Source organism: Melopsittacus undulatus, chromosome 12 (assembly GCF_012275295.1).
Source record: "Melopsittacus undulatus isolate bMelUnd1 chromosome 12, bMelUnd1.mat.Z, whole genome shotgun sequence".
NCBI lineage: Eukaryota > Metazoa > Chordata > Aves > Psittaciformes > Psittaculidae > Melopsittacus > Melopsittacus undulatus.
In genome coordinates, this window is record NC_047538.1 from 15,356,624 (window position 1) to 15,380,257 (window position 23,634).

The 23,634-nt window shown below is 39.9% G+C and overlaps 1 protein-coding gene across 1 annotated transcript in view; it reads left to right on the forward strand.

Annotated features, from left to right (window-relative positions):
* ZDHHC8 (zinc finger DHHC-type palmitoyltransferase 8) overlaps window positions 1-18,769 on the forward strand; it is a 116,858-nt gene extending 98,089 nt beyond the window's left edge. Inside the window, exons 4-11 of the mRNA XM_031047871.2 lie at window positions 238-410; window positions 1,084-1,186; window positions 3,462-3,553; window positions 5,228-5,360; window positions 6,212-6,329; window positions 7,034-7,143; window positions 10,117-11,153; window positions 13,959-18,769. Coding sequence (XP_030903731.2) covers window positions 238-410; window positions 1,084-1,186; window positions 3,462-3,553; window positions 5,228-5,360; window positions 6,212-6,329; window positions 7,034-7,143; window positions 10,117-11,153; window positions 13,959-14,130 — 1,938 coding nt within the window. The 3' untranslated portion in view covers window positions 14,131-18,769. The remainder of the gene's footprint in view (window positions 1-237; window positions 411-1,083; window positions 1,187-3,461; window positions 3,554-5,227; window positions 5,361-6,211; window positions 6,330-7,033; window positions 7,144-10,116; window positions 11,154-13,958) is intronic.
* The last annotated feature ends 4,865 nt before the right edge of the window (window positions 18,770-23,634 follow it).

Sequence of the window (23,634 nt, forward strand, 5' to 3'; positions counted from 1 at the left end):
TAAATAACCTTTCATTTTTTGTAACTCTTTTTGAACCCTATAAACACTCAAGTACCTTTCCATCCATAGAGACAGAAACCACTTGGTCATAAGCCTTATAAAGAGATTGTAGCATGTTGTAAAGCTGCAGAGTAGCCTGATGTAATTTTACTGACAATGGCTCAGATTTATTTCCAAGACAATATATTTTCTTTCATTGTTTGGATATTGTTCCCTATCTTTCCTTTTCTTTACAAGGATTTTGACCATCACTGCCCATGGGTCAACAATTGCATAGGACGGAGGAACTATCGCTATTTTTTTCTCTTCTTGCTGTCCTTAAGTACACACATGGTTGGAGTATTCACCTTTGGGCTCATCTTCGTACTAAACCATATGGAAAAGCTGGGAGCAGCTCATACTACCATTACGTATCCTTCTTTTTGGTTTTTAAAAGACCCAAAGTGGCCTTGAGGGAAATGTGAAAGAATGAATCTGAAGATTTGTTTTGCTGGAACTGGTGGAGATCTACTCCTCTCCTGATCCTCCATTACTCTTACCCTGTAAATGCTTAGTGCAGGTTTTCCTCTGTACTCATTTTACCTGTATAACCATCAATTATTCCCAAAACACTGACCTTTTGTTTTGGTCTTTGATCTTAATCTTTGCCATGACAACCCAGCAGAAGAATTTGCTGCCTCCCTGTATTTTACTTCCAATTGGGTGTGACTCTAAACTGCTGGGTACCATTTACTCTATTTAAAAGTTACTGTATTTTAAAAGAGAGTTTGCCCTGGAAGCAGCCCCCCTGCATGTTAGTGTAATACATGAACCACTGACTCTGAGGGGTGCTACATGTGTTGATACATTAGTATAGAATGGACTTTACAAGATGGTCAGAGTCAAAATCAATGAGTTCATATTATTTTTAGCCATGTCAGCTACAAGGACTCAGGCTAGGAGCAGTTAAATTCAGTTAAATAATTAAAGGTGAGGGACACCCTCCCTATTTCCAAGATATATTTTTGCTCCTTTTCCTCTCCCTCTAATTCATAGCCTCTTTTTCCCTTCACTTACCCCAGTTTCTTTAACTCCTGCATACAGAATGGCTGTCATGTGTGTGGCTGGGTTATTCTTTATTCCAGTCATTGGTCTCACTGGCTTCCATATCGTTCTAGTGGCCCGAGGGCGCACAACGAATGAACAGGTAAGAAGCAATCTTTCTCTCTGTTGGTGGCTAAGATGTTGAGTTGGGAAGGAAAGTCAGCAAGTCAGTTTAGGTAAAGCATAAAATGATCCAAATCTCAGCAGTAATACTTTTACTGGAGTTTTCATGAAGATCGAGGAAGATTGCCTAGTTTTCTTAGATTTTTTTCTTGAATGCACTACAAGCAAAGATTTCCCCCTTCTAACCACAGAGGATCATTGCAGGCTTATTTACCATTTAAAATCTGCTCATGGCCTTGAAATAGATTTTATGTGGAGTATTATCAACCACAGAAGTTCAAACTTTATGAGTCAGACTGAAGAAACAATAAGTTTCAATGAAAGAAAGAAAGGAAAAGATTAAGTCATGCTTTTGCCCTGTCTCCTGATATTTTGAACTCCCCCAGCTAAGCCACACTGCACATACTAAGGTCTGAACTAGCTCTTTGCCTCACTGTCTGTCTCTTGTTCTCATGTATATGTGCACACACAGAGAGAGGCTATTGGTTTTAACTTGTTTTGCTTCTCCAAACCAAGTGCCAACATGACATCTTGTGCCAAAAAGCCTGTAAAACTTCAGTTCTGCTGCAGTTACTCAAATGTATATAATCCACAACCCCTTTGCAAGGGATCCAGACCAATGTGCATATCAATAGCACAATATGGGTGATAGTGATCTGGTCATGGGATCACTGGCCCTGCAGTTCATAGGGGGTAGCTCAGTTAGAAAGCTTGACACTGGGTCACACAAAGTGCCAGTCAGCTGCATGCAGCATTTTCAGCTTTCTTCCCAGTGTTAATTAATTGTGTGCATTCCAGGGCTTTACTCAGCTCCACTCAAAGTGCCTGTCACACACCTGGGTTTTTTCACTACGTTTCTCACATCACACTTCTTTTTCAGTTTTTGTTTTTCAAATGCATTTCTACTGCTCTTGCACCTGTGGGTGCTCTGTAGCTCATGCTGAGCAGTGTGCTTCTGGCTGTCCTGCGGGCTGATGGCTCCATGCTTACCTGTTTAGATGGCTTCTCTGCAGACTGTAAGAGTTGAAGACACCTGTCTGAGGCCAGGCCTTAAGGAACTGGGATAACATGGTCTCCTATCCCACAAGAGACAATACAAACTTCTATCCAGAATAGTGTGGGAGGTTTACATACGCAAAGAAGCTGAAGTCATCCTGAATTGTTGCCTAACATGGCCTCTGAACAAAGCAGGCTTACCATAGCTGTAGATCTTTAAATGCTTTTTTCTGTCCTCCTTGGAATCAGCTGCTCTTAATTGTAAAACTGATTTTGGCTAAGAATAAGGTTTGATAGTGCTAACAATAGTACATGCTACAATAGTAGTTCATGCTACAATAGCAGCATGAAACCCAGGGCATTTTGGTCTCAGCTCAAATCATGGTCTGTTTTAAGCTTGTCTTTGTGCAGTAATGAAAACTGTTCATGAAAGTTTTAGACTGAAGAGAAACAAAAGATTTAAATTGAGAAAAAGGTAATTTTTTTTGTGTTTGTGGCTACATTAACATTAAGAAGGTTGAGAATTTTGTGTTTAACTTGATTGAAATAACTGTTGGAAAATGTATCCTAGCTTGGTTTGATTTTTTGAGCTATCAAACCACTTAAAATTAATTAATTTTCCTATGCCATTCTGCAGATTATATATAATCTAGTTTTAATTTCTGTTCAGTTGCGTGTACTGCCTATCTGTAACATTATCTGCTCTCAGCTTTCCAGTTACAATATGTTTAGTTACACTTTTCCTTTTTTCCCAGTAACTTTTATAGGCAGTGGTACAGACCTTTTTAGTATTTTATTGTAAATTTTTGGTATTTGTTCATTCTGGAGTCCATTGGGTTTGAGCAGTCATAGTAGGCAGACTGATTGAGGAGTGCATTCCTGTTTGTTTGGAGGGGACTTGCCAAGGCAGAGGAGTGGAAGTGACGGCAATGGAAGGGACCAAAGCAGGAAGTTTGGCTGACAGCAGGCACAAATCTAATTACAGAGGCAGCATGGACAGGTGAACCTTGCCACTTTGAAACTCACACTGCCCTGTTGGGAAGGGATCTTTAGTTGGTGTGCTTGCTAGCTAGAAGCAGCTGATGAAGATGGCGTGTTAGAGCAGGAGAGAGGAAGTGCAGCATTCAAAGAATGTTTGGGATCTGTTTGGGAAGGACAGTAGGGTCAGAGTAAGGCATACTTGTTCTTGGCTTTGTGAGGGTTGTATGATGATTTTCATGTAACCAGAGGTTTGAGCACTGTCCTGAATATGTTTGCAGGTGACAGGTAAATTCCGTGGAGGAGTGAATCCCTTTACCCGAGGATGCTGTGGAAATGTGGAACATGTGCTCTGCAGCCCCTTGGCTCCCAGGTAAGAGAAATGCTTCAGCTGGGAGTGAGGCAGATGGAGTAGTTGTTGAGACAGAGGAAGAAAATGTGCTTCGTTGGGCTCACACGTAAAGGACCATTGATGAAATATCAGGGAAGTAAAGCAAAACACTCTTGAAGGTAGAGCTCTATGATAGCCGTTCCACTGTTGCATTGCTCAAACCTGTCCAAGCAGTTGCTTTCTTCATGTTATTCATAACCCTCATCCCAGAAATGTTTATTTGTAATGAGCATGTCAAATTGTATCAAAAGCCTATAACCTTGATTTCACTAACTTACCTAGTGGATATCAGTAACAAGGTATGTTTCCATATGTTACCTTATTCCCAACATGACTTTTGCACTGTACAGTCATCATCCAGGTATTCTAATCTGCTGGAGAAAAGGCAAGAATCTAAAATCAGCCTTTCTCCTTAAATCTTATATCTAATTTAAGTCTGCTGTGGTTTTCAATCTCACTGGCACTTTCATTATCATAAAACAGATTTTCAATGAAGTCTGTATCGTGGAACTTGGGATTTATTTATGGCTTTCTATTTTGGGGGAAATGGATTTATCATTTCACATATTAAAACCAGGATTTTAATGCAGTAGATCAGATGGAGTATTAATATCCTAGGTGCAGAAGATGTCCAGCATGCAGACATGTTAATAGTCACACTACAAGAAGACTTATTTGAGCCTTTTCAGGATGTTGAGCGATTCCAGACCCTGGCATTATTATCTGCCTCCATTTTTTTCTCTTCCCTTTGCTGTAGGACAAATAAGTCCTAAAAGACTGTTATGTGTGTTACAGTGAAGACACTGGAATGGCTGCTTCTCAAAATTACTGAAATGTGAAAATCAGGTCAAGATACTTTAAGAGAGCTAGATACTAGAAGCTGGGAGACACTCCTGTTAAGAGGGGTGTGAGTACTACCATGGTCATGGCTATTCTCAGACTTTCAGCAAGCAGAATGTTTGCATTTTGTGAAGACCAGTTCAAATTGTCCTTTGTATTGAAAATCACTGAGCCATCACTACTAGAATGTCCTGTTCACTAGATAAAACAGAGAAGTCTTTTGTGTGTATTGATATTTATGCATTGTACAGCCACTGCTTATTTACACTTACAGAATTCTCGTCAACTAGAAAGAAATTAGATATCTAAAGTCAGCCATTGCCATTTAAATTTGTTTCTTCCTATAGACCTGTCCCTTTCTTTTACATCCCTTTATTTGAAAACACTAAACATGCTACATATACAAGTGACCATGTGGTAAGCTAAAACTCACTGCACATCATATTCTCCATGTTAACTCCCCATGTGCTGGGTCTTATTGCTGCACTCATTGTTTTCCACTACAGGGAAGATGTTTTGTGTTAAGATAATAAATCACTTCCACTGGTGTTAGGCCTTTCTTTCTCTTCATGTGAATTGCACTCATGTCCGTCACAGTCGCAGAAATTCTTGGGATTTTTAATGCATCCTCTCATTTTGATCGCTAAGCTCTTTTTATTGCTTTTTAATTATTGCATCCAGTGAAATTGAGTCTGCTTACTTAGGTTCTGACTCATTCTTAAATCATACCCTGGAAGCAGGAAGATTTTTTTTGTCTGTATGCCTTGTTCATAGGTTATTGTTTATTGTAATGCTGACTGTTGAAAAATTAATCAGGTACATAGTTGAGCCCAAGAAAAAGCAAGCTGTGAGTGTGAAGCCTCCTTTCCTCAGACCTGATTTATCTGAGCGTCAGATCACAGTGAAGATCAGTGACAACGGGATCCAGGCCAACCTCAACCGGAGCAAGGTAAGGCAACCTTCAAGCGCTGCTTTTGAAGAGCATGCATTGAGCATTATGAAGCCTGAGAATGAGTTTGTAATAGAAAATCTCTGAGATGATGCTTTTTGTTTGTTTTAGAAAATAATAGAGGTTGAGTCCTTGTTGTATACTTCCTCCTGTGAAGGTAACCCAGATTCAGTAACAGCAGCTCTTGATCCAGCTGTTTTTGCAGCTCTGTAATAGAATACCTCAGGCATCTTCTGGATCTGGCTATTGTTTGCAATAGCTGCTTTCTGTCCCATGAGTTGCTGCCTCTTGGTGTCCAAGTTAATTTTAACGAATCTAATACTTTGTGGGAAGCCTTGTACCATCAGGTCAGCTGTTGTACTGCAGAGGTTTTGAGCTTCCAGACTATAGGAAGTGTTGTGGTCCAGTGAAAGAAATATTATCTCAGAAGCTGAGTTCTCTTTTTCAGTTTCTCCTGTTATGAAATAGAGAGAAGGAATTGTTTAGTAACATAAAGAGCAGTGGATTCAGAAGAAGACACCTTGAAAGATTTTGTGTATAGTTATTCAGTACACTCTGCCTTGAAAGTTGCTGAAAAATACTGGAAAACACCATTGCCTTTTACCACGTATTAGCTAGCATGATGATAATTTTATTTAGCATGCCAAGTATACTAGGATAGTGCATTTAAAATTACACTGGCTTGTTATGACAATGCTAATTTTACAGATGACAGTCGTCTGCAGTGGATGCTTAATCATGTTTGTCATTGTAGAATAGGTAGTTCTTGTTCTGAGGTACATCTAGCACTCTGACATGTGCTGTTACTTAACCAAGTTGTGAGTAATGATTGACTCTTTGGTCGTTTTCAGTCCAAAATTAGCCTGGAAGGTCTGGAGGATAAAAGTATGGATGTGCAACCACCTCTCCCACCCAAAGGAGATCCAAGCAAGTACTCTGAGCTGAAAGGGCAGCTGGGGACCAGTGAAGGTATAGTTACATGATCAGTGTTTTATTTTCAATAATAAGAAAATATTTAGCCTCTTTAAAAGGCTTCTGGTATTCTTTCAAAACAGTAATGGGATCTGGGTAAAGGGTATTTTCTATTTATAGGAGTTCAGAACAGTAAAGGGAGAGAAAAGTAACTTGAAGTGGTCCATTCAAGCCTAGGTTGAATATTTCAGATCAGTTTCACAGAGTTTTTAAACCCTTTTAACCACCTTTTTAAATTTTTGATCAATTTTAAAATTTAAATTTGTATTTTGACCTAAGGAGTCAGAAATATTAGCATGAAATGCTTAGGTATTGCAAACCAAATTACTTATTTTATGCAAATGTAAAGTTAAAGCTTTATTAGTATTAACAAAAACTCTGATTTTTTTCTCAGACAAAACTAGCTGATATTTCAAAGCTGATATTTCAAGTTATGGCAAAATTACCATTCACCAAAATATGTCACCCAACTTAATATATTATATCTTGTTTCTTTGCTCCAGATTGTTGATCTGGCTGCAATGTACAGCTATTTCCACAAGGACTCCATTGATTTTGGTGAAATTCTGCACAAAAATACTGCCAGTTTTATTCTTTCCAGAACAGATCTGTTTGCAGCAGACCATGGATAGCAAAGAATTAGAGATGATAGCTTTCTGTCCACACTTTTCAATAGAAAGTCCTCTTTTCTTCTTTTACAGAAGGCAGCCTTTCACCCAAACTTATCAGCCCTCCCACACCTGCCATGTACAAGTACCGACCAGCTTTCACCAACAATCCCAAAGTGCACTACCATGCTACTGCTGAGCAGGTGAGTGAGCCTGGGAGAGTCTGCTCCCATCTAACACTGGGCAGCATGGAGCTGAGGGTAAATTCATCGTCGGGCTCTAGTAAATGTCAGAGCGTGAAAGTAAATAACAGCACTTGGCACTGTTGTACAACACTGTATATTTGCACTGTGCTCCCTAGGAAAACATGTCTGCTTTTGCACCTTTCCTCTGTTGAGCTTTACATGTCAGTCCTGCTCACAGGCATGTGCTGCTGCTTTACCAGTGTTTCAGCCTGATCCTGAGATGCTGAGAAGTGTCATTTCCCATTGGCTTCTCCAGACATAGGTGCCAATTCACATTCACTTCAGAAGGAGCTGGGCATGCTTAGTGCTTTTCTGGATGAGAGCTTTTAGCCAACAGGCAACATGCTCAGTGATTCCCTAAGATGTCAGCTTGCAAAACAGAAACAACTTTTAAAGCATCCCAAGAGATGTTTTAGTTAAAATTAATGGAAGATTACTCATGTTTGACCTTCCTGAGCGCCTTCTCAGAACATTTAGGTTATATGGAAAAAAAAACCCCAAAACTTCCTAATACTTGGCATCATTTCCTCCTATCAAGAAAACAAAGTCCAATTAGAGAGACTTGCTCTGGAATTCTGTTTTCACTTTTTGCTTAGGATTTTTGAAACAGTTTACAACTGTTTCCTTTGGAAGCAGTGTGCAAAAGTAAGTCCACTGCTGACAAACTTGTTTTTCTCGCTTATTTCTCATGGATTTATTACAATTATTCCTTGGCCCCATAGGGCCTGAGAACAGCAGTTTGAAAATCACTGGTCTAACTATATGCTTGTAATATGTATTCAAGTCTTCACACACCAGTGGAGATGATACCCGTAAAACACATGTACCACAGACAATGCAGTGATCTTACAGTTATTTTCACCAGGAGCTTCAATGTCACCCCTGCAATAACAGGAAGGGGGTGACATAAGAGAAAGGAAAACATTGTAGAGATATATAATTGACTGTAGCAATATTGAAATAAGACAGAGTGTTCCTTAGATGGTGAAGAAAACTTTTTCTGTGTATTTTTTGTTTTGAAAAGAAAGATAGTGAGAGATAATGGAATTCCAGCTATCTCCAAGTCTGTGTTTTAGTCGTACTGCAGTAATTGTAGATCTTATTCTCTGGGTTTGTCCACTTAATGAAGAAAAGATTGGCTTATGAAAGAGAAAGTGAGAACAGCATATTCACTGTATCCAAAAAGTTTAATATCCTATCACCCTCACTTTATTTCATAAAAAATGGCTTGACATCCAATTCAAAATACTCTATTTACTCTATTTGTGTCAGCCAGCACTTTTGAGCTGTATAGGCCACAGTGTTATGATAGCAAAAGTTGGAGAGCCATGAAAGGCAAGCTTGTCCTATTCATTCAGTACACAGCCACAGATACAGAGTATAGATGCAGGATAGGTTTTCATTAGGCCAGGAGACTTGGCAGTCCTATGAAATGATAACAGGGTACAGCATCTTCACTCTGATGAGAGTTCCTGTTTCAATTCTAATCTAAAAAGATGTTGTTACTATAGGCTGACTGGTGTGAATACAATCAGCTTTGTGGACTGTTCAATTCTGTAGTAATCACAACTTTCTAGTAGTCAAGTGGGAATATTACAAAAAGGAGTTCACTTGGCAAGCAGATAGGATGGCACGTCTTTGTCTGCCAAGCCATATCTCAATATAAGTTATAGAGGGAAAGAGACTAGCTTGTGTGAGGAATATCATGTTGTCTCTTCTGTATCAGTTCTTCAGCTTGTGAATATAATTCTGCTTTTGAGCAGTGAAAGCTGTTAGGAAAGAGGGATCAGGGCATGAGGATAAGTAGCACAGATATACTTACAAGCTACGTCATTGCTCTTTCCTCCTCCTTACAGGCTGTCACTTGGTCTCCTTTTTCCAGAGAAGGACAAATTTAGCACCAAACTCTAGAAGACAGGGATCTATTTTGCATATTTCCCTATCTTCTAGTTCAAAGAAAAAAAAAAAAGAAGAAAAATTCAGAATAAACCAGATTTTTTTTAATTTTTTCCTTTAAAAGAAGTTAGATAAAGAATAAATTGCATTGACTGCATCTCTGACTAAATATGTGACTGATAATAATTCTTCGTTTGCAGAGCTGATTTAGCCAATTTATTGTGCATTATGTCAAACTCTTCCTTCAAAATAACAGAAGAAATTACTTGCTTTAGCAGAGAATGGCATTTCAGATGAGCAGGACTGTAAGCAATCTTTCATAGAGTAAAACTAAGTAAAGTCCTATCTGGTTTCAATGCACATAAATAAATTATGGCCTATGTTTTCTTCTCTGATGTGGCTACTCTCTCCTGCACAGGCAATTAAAAAGAGAAAATTGCTTCATTTTGTTGTTTAAATGGTGGGAAGGAGCCTCCCTGCTTTAATTAAGCTTAGGTGCTTAATTTTGAAGACCTATTACCAGGAATTCAGAATTATTGAATATTCATAGCTCTGAGTAAAGTGGATGAGATGGATGAGAGTGTGCTGGTCCCCAGTGTGTTGAAATGAAGCCTAAAGTATTTCTGACTCAGCATGCAAAGCCAGACATCCTGCAACTCAGGAGCTATTTGTAGAAAAGTTGAAGTGCTTTTTCCAAGGGCAGTATTATCAGATAACAGTCTGATTTACCTTGACTGAGACTTGACTCTCAGCTTAGAAAGTCTCTCATTCTGTGTTTTCAGTGTCCTTTATTGACATATCTATTCCTGTCAATATTATTTAGCACTTGTTATGAATAATTCCTCCTTGCTTCTAAGATGCTCTTCAACTCTCTGAACGGGAGTTAGAAGGTTCCTTGTAATGAACCTGTGTCGTAGCTGGGCTGAAAGTCTGAGGGAAGACCTTCAGCTCTTTTCTTCCCATCCACTCACTGTGGAGAGCAAACCTGTACTTATTATCATTGGCTTCTATTTCTCATATTTACCTCTGTTTTAGATCACCATGCAGGAGGGACACAGTCAAGGGGCTTTGATAGAAGAGGATGGCAGGAGCCTTGATTACCAGTCTGAACCCAGCTTGGACATCCCCAGCTACCGGAAGAGTTCCCTCCACAAGACCTATCAGTCTTCCCCACTCCAGATAGATTCCTTTGCCATCAATTCACGATCCCTGAGCCTGAAATCTGCTGGCAGGAGAGGGACAGACAAAGTGCCCCTTCATCCAATAAAGTCTGAAGGGACAGCTTCCACCCCTTACAAAAGCATCTTTTCTCCTAATTCCCTATCAAACAGAAATGGGAGTCTTTCATATGACAGCTTGCTAAACCCCATGTCACCCTCGGGAAGGAAGTGCATCGCCCATTCTGCTGTCAGCTCTGTTGGGTACCACTCCCCCTATTTATCAGCCAAAATGTGCCATCTAAGGGGAAGTGAGCTCCAGCGCCAACCACCGCAGAGCTTCAGCCCAGTGCTCGGGGGTCCAGCTCCACATCAGCGAGACCCCTCTCCAGTCCGCTATGATAACCTTTCCAAAACCATTATGGCATCTATCCAGGAGAGGAAAGAGATGGAAGAGAGGGAGAAGCTCCTCCACTCGCACCCTGATTCGGTGTTTGCAGACTCAGGTGTCTATGACACCCCTAGCTCTTACAGCCTTCAGCAAGTCAGCACGCTCTCTGAAGACCCACGCAGCATGGCAATGAGATTTGGATCTAGAGACAATCTGATGGCTGCTACCACTTTTAGCACAAGGAACCCTATACTGCAGTCCTCAGTGTCTTCACTCTCAAGTGCAATGACAAGAGCACCAAGGACTTCTACAACCTCTCTGCAAGCTGATTTAGCCAATAATAACGTCCAGTCCCATCAAGCACTACAGGGCAGGGTGAGCAATGGCTCCTACAAGTCTCCAGGCCACCAGGTCCCGTCGTCTCCCACAGGGATGCCTAGGTCACCCTCTTATGGAGGCCCAAAGGCTGTCTCATTTGTAAACACTGTGGAAATTACAGAGGTGCAATCAGTGGGAGCACAAAGGTATGTACTGCTGTAGGTGCTGCTTAGCAATGAGAATGTTTGCATGCAAGTGGAGAGCCCTTCATTGGAGGCACAACACGGATTACATTTGCTGCAGGCCAGCAAGGGTGGGAGGTTTGTGGGTGTGCTTTGATTTTGCAACACCCTCCTAACAACCTCATGATGACAAAACATTTGCACGTTTGCTGTTATTTGAACTGCAGGTGGTCAGTTAAGATCATAGAATCATAGAATAGTTAGGATTGGAAAGGACCTCAAGATCATCTAGTTCCAACCCCCCTGCCATGGGCATGGACACCTCACACTAAAACATATCACCCAAGGCTTCATCCAACCTGGTCTTGAACACTGCCAGGGATGGAGCAAGATGTAAAAGTCATAGTGATTTAGTGCCTTAGCTAAACTGGATAATTATTTGCAAGATGTGAGGCAGATTATCCTTCTATTATGCACAAAGGGGTGGAGCTGTTTTAGTTTGCCCTCCATTGCTTGGACACAGAAGCAAAGTTGGGATCACAGCATCTGCAAGCATACCCTGCACATGCAAGGTATGCCCCCTGCAAGGAAGTATCTGAGCAAGATCCTCAGCTGCAACTTCTGTATGCACTTACCTTTCTGCATGTGCTTTTTTCTTTCTTCTGGAGACTGTAGGGCTTGGAAAGTCTGAAGAGAGCTACATCATCCCAAGGATGCAGTATTTCAGCAAACTGGGGGCCTGGATGGTTCATTAGAAATATCTAGGTTTTCTTTGCATCTGGCACTGACTGCACTATGCTCTCCTCTGATTAAGGTCCCAGGTTTCTCACTCCAATATTATCCAGCATTTTGGGAAAAGTTATTAGAATGTGGGAGATCCATTATTATTGGTCTCCTGAAGTTTAGTGCCAGTAAGTTTTTCCTCAGTGTTTTCAAGTGAGTTGTTGTTAAGATGATTTGTCTGCTGGTGGAAGGATCTAACCTTCAGGAGGTAGACAACCATATTTTCCCTCTATATATGTATTAAAGAAACAACTCTATTTTAGTGAAAGAAGAACTGTGGACTTTATTTTGCCTCTCTACCCTGTGTTTGAGACCTGGACATATCAGCTGCTACTATAAGAAAGATGCTCATATAAAAAGCTAGTTGCCTTTGCTTAGTCTCTGAAAGTCATAACCAGTCTTGGTTATGCTGTCAGCTTGCTGGTCCTACTGCTTTTACATTGTGCTTGTTTAAAATGTAGAAGCAGTGGGACTGACATGGTTTTTTCTGAAGTTCTTAAAGTCAAGTACCTAGATTGATAAATAAATAGCTTAATAAACTTGATGTTTTTTAGCTAGTGAAGTAACACCCCCCCCCCAGCATCTGTGCTTTGTAAACCTAGCAGGTTTTCTCTGTCAGTATCACTACAAATTACTTTCCTTTCTCCCTTTTCCCCTAACACACTCCCCAGCTCCTTTCTGACTTGTTGCAGGTGGCAGACTGTGTTCTTCAGGGCAATTTCAGCACTGAATCACGGCTTTTATAATACCTCAGTGAGGCAAATATAGAATTTGGTCCCTGCATATCTCAGCTGTTTGGAGATACAGCAGCGTTTTATGAAACCACACAATATTGGTTTATATATTTATGTATGTGTGTTTTTCTGGCTCAAATAACCATGAATCCATTCTTCAGTGCAAGCACAGCGTAAACATGTAGCAGAAGCTGGTGAGAGCTGATGGATCTGCTGCTCCAGCCCCAGGATACAGCTGTCAGACCAGGTTCCACATAAAAAGTGCTATTAGTTTTGGAACGATTCTGAACCTATCAAGAGCTGTGTAAAAGTCTGGGGTCATTTGTTTTGTTTTGCAGACACATGTAAAGAGAGAATTTGCTTTTGAATATAGTTAATCCATCAAACCGTCTGGCCTCCAGAAAGAGTTGGGGTGGTCTGAAATAGCTCAGGCTGCCTCAATTTACAGGCAGACAGTAAGCGTTCCCTTCTAGAAAGCTCTGCAGCCCCTGGTCACTGCTGCTGGCATGAGCCAGTCTTAAACTTCAGACTGAGGCAAACCCAAGCAGGCATCCACTGTGCCAGGAGTAAGATGTGAGAATACAGCAACTCCCAGTTGTGCTGGTACTTGCAGAACACACACGAGTTCTTTGGTAGGCTTTTATCTAATTACTTTGTGCTATTTACATCTTGGGGATGAGGCACATTATGCTTTAGTGTGTAGTGGCCTAGATTTAAAAGATCTTTTGAGGAAAGACTGTTGTCTGTGCTCCGTGGCAGTAGGTCATAAAAAAGGAAGTTATTTTAAAAGTTTATCCAGAATATGGTCTTCAATTACAGGCATCCTAAAGTGCTTCCTGACTTGATTCACTTTGTGCCTTGTCATTAAGTAGTTTTAACACTTCACCTCTCTTATGTCTTTCAGAGACGGGCAACAATTTTGCTTAGCTGGATACTTAACTGGGAAGTGTTTTTTTTCTGAGTATTTTATTTATGATTGTAAGATATAATGTGGTTTAGGGTCAACAATGGTACAGTTAAACCTTCCTGCATCCCACAAATACTTACACTCTTGGTTTGGTTCAACAAAGCACTTTGGCAAGTAATCAAATTTACATTACTGGGGTCTGATCCACTAACGTAATGGCCAAATGAATTCTCTCAGTAACTTTTCATCAAGTGTATTGGCTTTAACCAGGTTGCTCCCATTCTTGGATATTTTGTGACACTGGGACTCAGGGTGCCAGGAAAAATTGCTTATCCCAAATGAAACCATTCTGCTGTCACACTTTGGCCACTGACACTGTATTTTTCGATATGTCTTTTGATGCAGGGATGAAATGCAGTTGAAGACACCTCACAATAAAATTAATGGACAGCCAAAAGGAATATCCAGGTTGGGCTCAACATCAAGTTCCCAGGGGACACCTGTCAGCCCTGCTAGACACTCAAATGTTAAGAAGGTGTCTGGAGTTGGTGGAACAACCTATGAAATTTCAGTGTAAAATAAAATTAATAAAAGAGCCATCCACTCAGCCAGCCATGAAGCTAAGAGCACTGTGAAGACTCAAACAACAACAAAGAAGGAGCAGCAGCAGCCGGCCACTCTCCTTTTCTTGTTTTGGGTTTGTTCTGTTTCCATCTTTCTCTTTTGGCCAAAAAACCAGCTGCAGCCTTATTCTTGAGGGAATAAAATTGTACAGTCCATCAGACTCTTCCTAAACCGACAGGCAGGAGCTGGCTATGACCTAACACCACAACCACAGAGCAGATTTATTTCATGCAAGAGAGCGCTAAAGCCATTGTGAGTGTGTCTGTCCAATAAACCTGTTGTGTACCAGTTGTGCTGTGAAAAAGTACGGTCAGTCCCAGATCATTCAGTTTTCCCCATGCCCCTTCCCAGTTCTTCTGACCAGCAAAGGAGTCAGAGGCCCAACTGCTATTTTCCTATCGATGTGGAAAGCAGGCTTCCTGTGCTGGGCAGTCTGCATGTGCGAAAACTGTGTCCCGCAGGCGTTGCAGGTTTGGCTCCTTCTCCTGGGAAGGAGCAAGGCAAGGGCACTTGGGCCACAAACACCTTATCGTCTTGAAAAGCCTTCCTGGTCCAGCTGTGAGCAGGAGAAAGGATAGCAACAGCTTCTCACTGTCTGCCGTTCGCCTCCCTGTGTGTGAAACTGTGTGTACGTGTGCGCATGTTCGTCTCTTGTGGAAAAGGACCGCAACACCAGTAAGGATCTTCCACTCTGACCTCTGCTCCTTCTGGTTTTTAAAGGCTTCTCTGACTCGGAAACAAAACCAAGTAGATAGGAAATATTTGGATGGGAGCATACTTCAAACATCAGCTGCTTTTCCTGCACCCTTCTTATTACCTGTTGGATTTAGGCAATAACATGGTTTACTGCCTTGCCCTGGTGCCATCTGTGTAATCCTGCTGCAAGGTTATCATGGTCTGTTGAATTTACAGTGTGTGTAACTGAGCCAAGCGTACATCTAAAGGATATAAATTTTCCGTCTGCCTAATTACTAGCACATTCCCTCTGGTCTTCAGTACTTTTAGACAAAGGATTTTCCATTTGAGCTTTCCCCTTGGGAAACAACTTTTAAAAATAATACCAATCAAATCTGTTTAACATTTTAAGGTTTCCTTTTCCTGTCTCCAGAAAACTACATTTACTTTGTTGGATTTAAAGACAACTTTACTGTAAAAAACAAGGGGTGCATTACTTTTATCACAAATATGAGGACTCTGACAAAGCTAATTTTGGGACAAATTGTTGTCTTTTTTTCTTTTCTCCTTTTCCTTTCCATTCAGTTACCACCTCAGAAGTCAAAAGTGCTGAGATCTGGACCAATGCTAACTAGCCAGATCATGTGTGCAATTATTAACATCCTGAACAACTGTTGCCAAAGTCACTAAAAATCATTATTGACCCAGTCAGCATATGAAACCTCGACCTCCCACCTGGTTCTCCTGGTGAATAGTTTGGATTAGAGAGCTAAATATGTCATTTTTCAGGATATTTATTTCAAGGAGTTGAATCCTTGACTATAATGGAGAGCTCTCCAGATATTTGGTAGCAATTCAGAATGTGTTGATAACAACTTACTTGTTTTCATGTATGTTGAGATTAATTATTCCAGAAGGCAAATATTGATCTCAGTTTTGCCTGGTTAAAATTTATCTTTTGATTTGATAAATCTTGTCATCTGCTGCAATATATGCTTATTATGTCCCTTGTATATCACATCATTTTTGAAGACGAAGGTTGAAGATAACATAGGAAAGTTAATCATCTCTCTGTGTAATGCTCTATGTTGCCTGAAGGGAGAAACCTGGAAAACAATGCAACTGCAATAGGCCAAAGTTATGAGAAAGTGAACTAGAAATCAGTGTGCATTTTATTGCCGCGGTGATATTTTAAATGCCTACTGTAGAGACATTGCAGAGCAGAGAAGCAATAGTCTTTCTATGCAGATTTGCTCACTGGCATGTAGAATATTGTCTTTAGCTGGAGGCACCACAGTACCAGAAAGATGCTGGCAAACTAGATCAGGTACAGATGGAACAATTTATATTGAAAGACTGGACGAGCTGGCTGATGAGAAGATTTAAAGGGCTAGAAACATGTCACTGGCTAAGCAGTGAAGTGGAAATTGATTATCATATGTACAAATACATTATTTAAAAGATGTAAAACCAAAGGTAAATCAAAGGGTTGTCACTGGTAACCAGTGGTCTACATTTAGAAGGGGACAGAGAAGACAGAGGGGAAGGGGCAGTGAAATAGTCTTCCAAGGCAGAGTATTGGAGACTAACAGTTTAGGACAGTCAAATTGTGTTTGGACAAGTCATTAAATAAATTTCTGGAAGAGGTGAGCCTGCAGGGGCAAGGGGCTAGACCAGATGGCCATACAGATTTCTTCCATCTTTAACTGTTATGAATCTGCAACTCTACCCTAATGTTAACTCCTCAGGAAGATGCAGTACTTCCTTAAGGACTGGAATTCACTCTGTTGCGTAGAGTATCACAAGACTTACTTATTTTTAAAGTATCATGTATGCCATATGTAAGCCCTGAAAAAGAGGGGATATGTGACACACTGAATTTGGGCAAGGAAGCTAGACAAGGGCACATTTTATCATTTATCTTTGAATACGTACATGAAATTCATGCAAACAAGGCTGAAAATTTGCACCAATATTTGAGATTTGCATCCCAGTGATGCTCCACTTTGATCGTTTTTTCTCCTGCATTTGTAAACAGAAAAACAAAGCTACTGAGGAACTTGAAGGGCCAAAGAGCCTTTGAAGTTAACTACATTAGTTCATGAGAGAATTTCTCAGTAAGACTAAACACAGTATTGTGTGTATAAAGCACTAATATCCAGGGTTATTTTGACATGGTTCACAAGGAGTAAGGGAGGAAAGAATGAATGCACTCTGTCATTACAGGTTCAGTTGTAAGGATTGTATATTTTATGAGTAGTTTTGCCCACAGTTGGGAGACATTCAACTTGTTCATAGGTTTACAATGGTACCAAAGTATTCTTTTTTTTTTTCCTTTTGAGGTTTGCATATAGTTCAGTGCACATAGCCTGGAGTAAGTTATTCAGATCTTCTGAAAGAATAACTGTTAACAGGAGATTGCATGCAGCAAATCCAGTTTCATTTCCATCAAAGGCACTGAACCTGCAGCTATTTTCTCATAAACGTGTCTGTTTCCATAGCTCCTGTTGCAGGACCGGGGACCTATTTATTAAAGCTAAGTTTGGAGCAGAATCCAGCCCATGTTAAAGTATAGTTCTTCAAGTAGTTTACAGTTTAGGAGCAAGGTGGTTCTGCCCAGACAGGCTCAGTTTTTACAGACACTGCAAGCCAAATCTTCAGCTGGTGTAAATTGGTGTGGCTCCATCAAAGCTCATATAAGTGATGCTAATTTACAGTAGGTGGGGATCAGCCATGAAAATCCAGCACAAGTTACCACATCTTGTGAAGTAGCTTCTTTATTTTTGTCATGTTTATTTCATGCTTCAGAAGTCTTAAATCTTTTTGACATGTTTTTATTTTTAGCTGTGGACTGTATTACTTATTTAAAAAACAGCAATAGTTTTTGTTTATGCATCCGTTTTCATTGCATGTTGCATTTTATTAGCCCTTTGTTCCCTGTTCATACACTCCCATTTAGCCTCCAGGTTTTCATTGTAGTACAATCTGCCTTGAAAAGTTGGATCTCTGTATCTTTAATTGTATAATATACTGAGTATTCTGAAGTTAAATGTACCTTATTACATGGGTGGGAGAGAGAGGAAATATTTTTACTTGAAGCCTTAATATTTTCTTTTTTTACAACTTTGTTTGTTGACCTCATAGGAAAGTCTGAATAGCAAAGACTTTGAAACTCTGGGCCAAATACTGCACTGATATACAACCAGCATTTGGCCTCCTATGTCAAAACTGGATGCAGACATAACATGAAGTGAACAAGGGAAAAAGCCGTCAGGGTGGTGTATTTTCCTGAAGATCATGAATACAGTCTCAAAATGTGTCTGTAAGCAAGTACATCAAAGAAGTCTTCAAGTCTTGAACTTTTAAGAAAGGTGATAGCAGGAACTGCCCTAATATCTTACATTTGCATTTTCTTTTTAAATTAAGCAAAACAAGTGTAATTACTGAGTTTGGTTAAAATCAGCTCTAAGGGTTGCACAGAGCTATGTGTGAGTAGCCATGTGCAGCAGATGAAATGTGTTGTGTTGCTGTTCTAAAATCGCTAACCAAGCATAATGTTATGTCAACTCAGCCTAAGATAATCACTTCATGGGTGTTATAATGGACGTTCCTCAGATGATGCCTATTCTCCTATAAGCCTAATGTGGGAATTGCAATGTGGTTTTCTTTGGACTATATGTGTGGTCCAGACTAGAGATATAGAGAGATATATATATTCAATATTTTTTTGTGTGTGGGAAAGATGGGGTCAAGGTTGCTGTCTCTGACAGTCTGGAAGGTTAATGTCGAACCGTTCTTATGGTCTGTATTTCACCTGTTCTGCCTCCTTGAATTGTTGGAATGTATCCGTGCAGGCTTTGTGGAGCTCTGTCTGTAACCTTTTTTGTGGCTCTCGTAATACATATATATTTTTTACACCTTTGAGTCACTTCAGTATTTTCAAGTGTCTTGTTTACCCTGATGAGTTACGCTTCAGATGCATTCGTCTGCTGAGATGGTTCATGGAGCCCATAAACCTTTTTCATTTCCACTTGTGCAAAACGTGAACTGAAACAGTAGAACTGGAAATTCCAGTTTCAATACAAAATCTTCATGTGACAAAGTATTAAAACAAGTGATTGCAGGTTAAATCTCATTTTCAGGGTGCTTATGGTAGAGTAGGAGATAGGCTGAGTCTGTTAAAGAGTGTCATGCTTGTGAGGCCACAGTAAGTTGTCCATAAAACAACACTAAATGAAGTTTTCTATGCCATTTTTTATTAAATCTTTGGAGTTAACAGGGATCCTGTGGTCCAGCACAATTGTGAATCACGGCTATAGAGTTACTGTGGAAAAAATGTTCTCTTGGTATTTATTGAAATGTTTTACCCATGATAGGGGTAGATTTATACATCCCAAATATGTCAATTTTTAATCTGCATTCATCTGTCTGTTTCTGTCCTTTGAAAATAGGTCCGTTTGATCTGTAAGACTGGCTTGTAACACAGCTGCCAAGCCCTCCTAACAGCAGCTGCTGCAGGGTTTCTGATGCCATAATTTGCATACATAGGCTAATTACAACAACCAAGGATCCATTCAAGCACGTTCATTATAAATGCCAGTCATATTTGTGTGCTGCTGTGTCTTCATGTGGCAGAGATTATCTTATATATAAAATGGTCAAAACCCTGGTAATCAGGCTCCACTGATTTTGCCTACATCAAACAGAATTACATAAATGCATGATCTGTATTAATACATTTTATTTAAAGACATCTTTGCTTTCCTCTCTCTAAGTAATGGATAAATTATCCAAGTTCATATTCAGTTCTCCATTATTGTTACTTTTTATTCTGCAGGACAAGTTTCAGTTCACATTTTGGAACATAATAAGGAGAGACAAAGGAAACTATACAGGTGAATATATCTTTTAAAAGAGGAACAGTTATATAATAAATAGATTAGAATTACTGTCAAAATAGGTTTTGTTCATCTTGTCACAATAACTTGAATTTTAAAGTAAGGATTGTTTCCCAGCTGATATATCTCTGTAACCCTGAAACATTATAAAAATGTCTTGGTTAGACATTTCAAATTACTCAAAAATATGATCTACTTTTTCAGATTTAAAACTGTCCTAGAGAAGCAATGGTACATTTTACCGTGCCTTATATATATGTGTGTATATATATGTATATATAATGCATATATGTATATAATGTATACGTAACTGTGTACATACATTCAAGTAAAACTAGTTACAGGTGTCCCTATCTGATGTATTTTAAATGGAACTGATCTGTGTTGATAGAAAAAAAACCCAGAAGTTGTATCAGCAGCAAAATACAAAACCAAAAAGTTACTAAAACATAAGCAAATAAAATAGACTGGAAACAGTGTTTCTGCCAACGATTATGTTCCAGGCCATGGAAGACTGGTGGGTGCACCCACCATTTTAAGGGATATTCAGAAAGAATTCAGAAAGTGATGGAAACTTGGAGAAAGTAGAGAATATATAAGAACGTGAGGGGTGCCTGAGAGCACCCCAGTGCTCAGGCCCATGAAGGAGAGATGCAGGAGGAGGAGATGGGCTGTCTTTCAGGGAAAGCTGTTTGGTTTTGGTTTTGTTTTCCTGCCAACAGGGATGCAATGCTTGTGACTAACTACATATGGAACAGGGACTTTTGCAAAGCTTCAGATAGTGGATCTTACCTAGAGAGAAAAAAGTGGCCTCTGTGGAAATGACTTTCATCTCCTGACTGTAAGGAAGATTATTCATGTTTCTTTTACCTTACAAATTATTTCATGCTGTGTTGTCATCCTGTTCACCTTTTACACATGCATCCCTTGTGTGGATTTTACAGACAGTAATTTGCCATTTATTTACAAGGAATATAAAGCACTTTCATAGCCTATCCGTATTGAGTTAGATCTAGAATATACCTGGCCTGAGATCAACAGCATACAAGGCTAATGTGAGCACTGTGGGTAATGCTGAGATTTACCAATATTTCTAGACTGTGTTAACATACTCTGTTTATCCACTCCTCATTAACCAACATAATTTCTGCTTTCATGGGCATAAGCTAGTTTGATCAGACTATATGACAGAAGTGCATAACATAACTTAAGCTGCAGATTCTGGAGTTCATGAGCTTTTCTAGGAGTTCACTTGCATTTTAGAGTAGTAGAGGTACCACAGGTAAGTCTTGTGTTTTAAAAAGTATCCCCTTTCTGAAATAAAATAGTTTTACAAATGTAAGTAATTAAAACCCCTTCCTTTCAACAGACTTTGTGAAATACCTGTCATGTAAAAAACCATGAGGGCCATACACTACCCCCTAAAGTTTAACACCTTCAGGCCCCCAGTCTCCATGTACTGTCCATCTTCTTCTTCAATATGGGATAAAACCAGGATTTTCAAGCATGTATTTGAGCGTTGTCTGTGTGCAAAATCCTCCTCCCATTGAACTCATATTGGTAACTGAAAGAAATGATGGGGAGGGTATGTCTGTTGAGCTGGAGATAAGGCAGTGCCTTTAACACTTTAAGGGAAAAAAAAATAGTCTTGCATACAAATTAAGAATTGTTGGTGTTGTTTTGCAATCAAAGCATGCCCATGAGTTTGAGTTCAATGTCATTACATACAGTCAGCAATGAGGATTCAATTTAGGCCTTTCAACGCCAAAATCCCAAGCTTTGAGTATTTGAAATGAGCACCTAAAATGAGAATTCCTATTTTCAGCATGGCACAATACTATATTAAGCTCATGAATGCCATGCTTAGCTCACACTGAAATCGTAGCTCCCCTGCAGTCAATGTTAGTTTTTGCTTTAATATTAATGGGGCTTCATCACACTTGACATGCCATTTTGAGTGGCACCCACAGGCATTAGCTCACTGCTATAGTTCCATGATATTAGGAGTTCTTCAAGCCTTTACCTTGGAGCAAATCAAATACTTTTATCTCTTTCCTACAACAGGAGGTAAAGGGGAAAGTGGAATTTAATAAACATACACTTTTGGGGCCAACTCTATTTTGAATGGTGCTTCTGTCCCTACTACAGAGAATTTATCTAAGTAGTTTTCATGTAAGCATTTCTGAGTGGCAGGCAGCAAGGGGGAATTTGGGTTAGTTCTAGCTGCAGCATGGTGCTCTTCTGCCTTCTGGCTTGTCCTTCCATGTAGTATGCAGGTAAGTGGCTGCTGGGCAATGGTTGCTTCCTGCATTCACTGCTTCAATGGATATGGACAGCTCCTGTGTATGCCTGTGTTACAAAGCACACCTCCCTGCCATGAATAATACAAGTTTAAAGCCTCTTTCAGTGATGTAGGTGCAGAGCACATGGGGATCTTTGGATCGAAGAAGACTGTGGAAGCTCGTAAAATGGCATTATAATCTGGTTCTAGTCCTGGCACAGGTGGTGAAGCAGAGCACAGCTTTACTGTCAGCTTTTTCTCTTGTACAGTCATTTGAACAGATGGTGAAAGGGGTTTTGTTGGGGTTTTTTATAAATACAAACCAATGCAGTTGCTACTTAGGAAAACCTCACCTTGTAGAAACTGCAGTGTCTGAGTAAACTCAGTGAGTAACAGCACAATCCTATTTTTGCAGCCTGGATATTGTGAATCCATCTGGCCTTGGGATCAGCCCTTATTGTCTCACTGACAGATATCTAAAATAACAGACTTAAAACCAGAGAATTAAGTAGTTATAAATAGGTGGTGTTTGGTTATGAATAATTTTTCAGACACAGTATAACATAATGCAGACAAACAGCTCTATTGTTGGCCACCATCTTCTAAATCACAATGCATGTGCTTTGCACTGCTATCTTGTTGGCAGTTTCCCAGTGGTAAGCTATGATTCACAATAAGAGATGTACCAGTGAGATGTTCAGCTGGAAACATTGTCTGCACTTAAAGCACAGGAATGGGCTTCAGGCATTCTAGCACCAGTTCTTGGCTCCACTACATATTACTGCTGACTAATATGTCTTTCCATACCTCTTCATGCCATGTCAGATGGGGATACAACTTCCTGACCTCACAAACGGGTTGTGTTTTTGACAGGCTCAAACCCTATCATTCTGTGATCAGCTGTGTAGCTGGAGCCAAGCATATGCATTCCATAGGTGTCCAGGAGCAATAGGGCAGATTTGGGGCATATTTAACCTCAAATGAAAGCATCATTCCATGTCATGTTCTTGGGGAGGAAGGGTTTGGATGTTTGTATGATGGGTGCTGCTGACAGTAGTCTTGGTCTTTCACACTGGCTTTGGAAAGCTGTTGTGGTAAAATATATGAAAGGCATTTATGCCTTGATCCTTCCCTTGACCTCCTGCATATTTCCTTATAATCCAAACGTTCTGCATAACACCCACACAGCACAACCCTCATTCCAAGAGACCATATGCTTCATTGCCTTGAGCAATTCCCCTCTTCCCTGACTGCTTATTGGAATAGTTGTACATATATATAATACTAACTAAAATTACTGAACAGAAATACAGTAAAGTAAATAGTTGTAGGTTGGAATTGACCTCAGAAAGAGGGAGCACTGCAGTATGCTCCTGTAGCACAGAACACAGTGAGAGATGAGTTTTGCACCCTTTGATATGTTGTGGGCTGCTGAGAAATACAGGCTTTTACATTCTTGAAAGCAACGACTAAGCTGCTGTGTTGCCATGAGAAAACTGTTATTAATTCCTGTCTTTTTTGTGTCCTAATGTTGCACAGAAATAGATATCTATTAATCTACAGTACTATATTCATAGCAGATGAAGATTATCAGAGAAGGAAT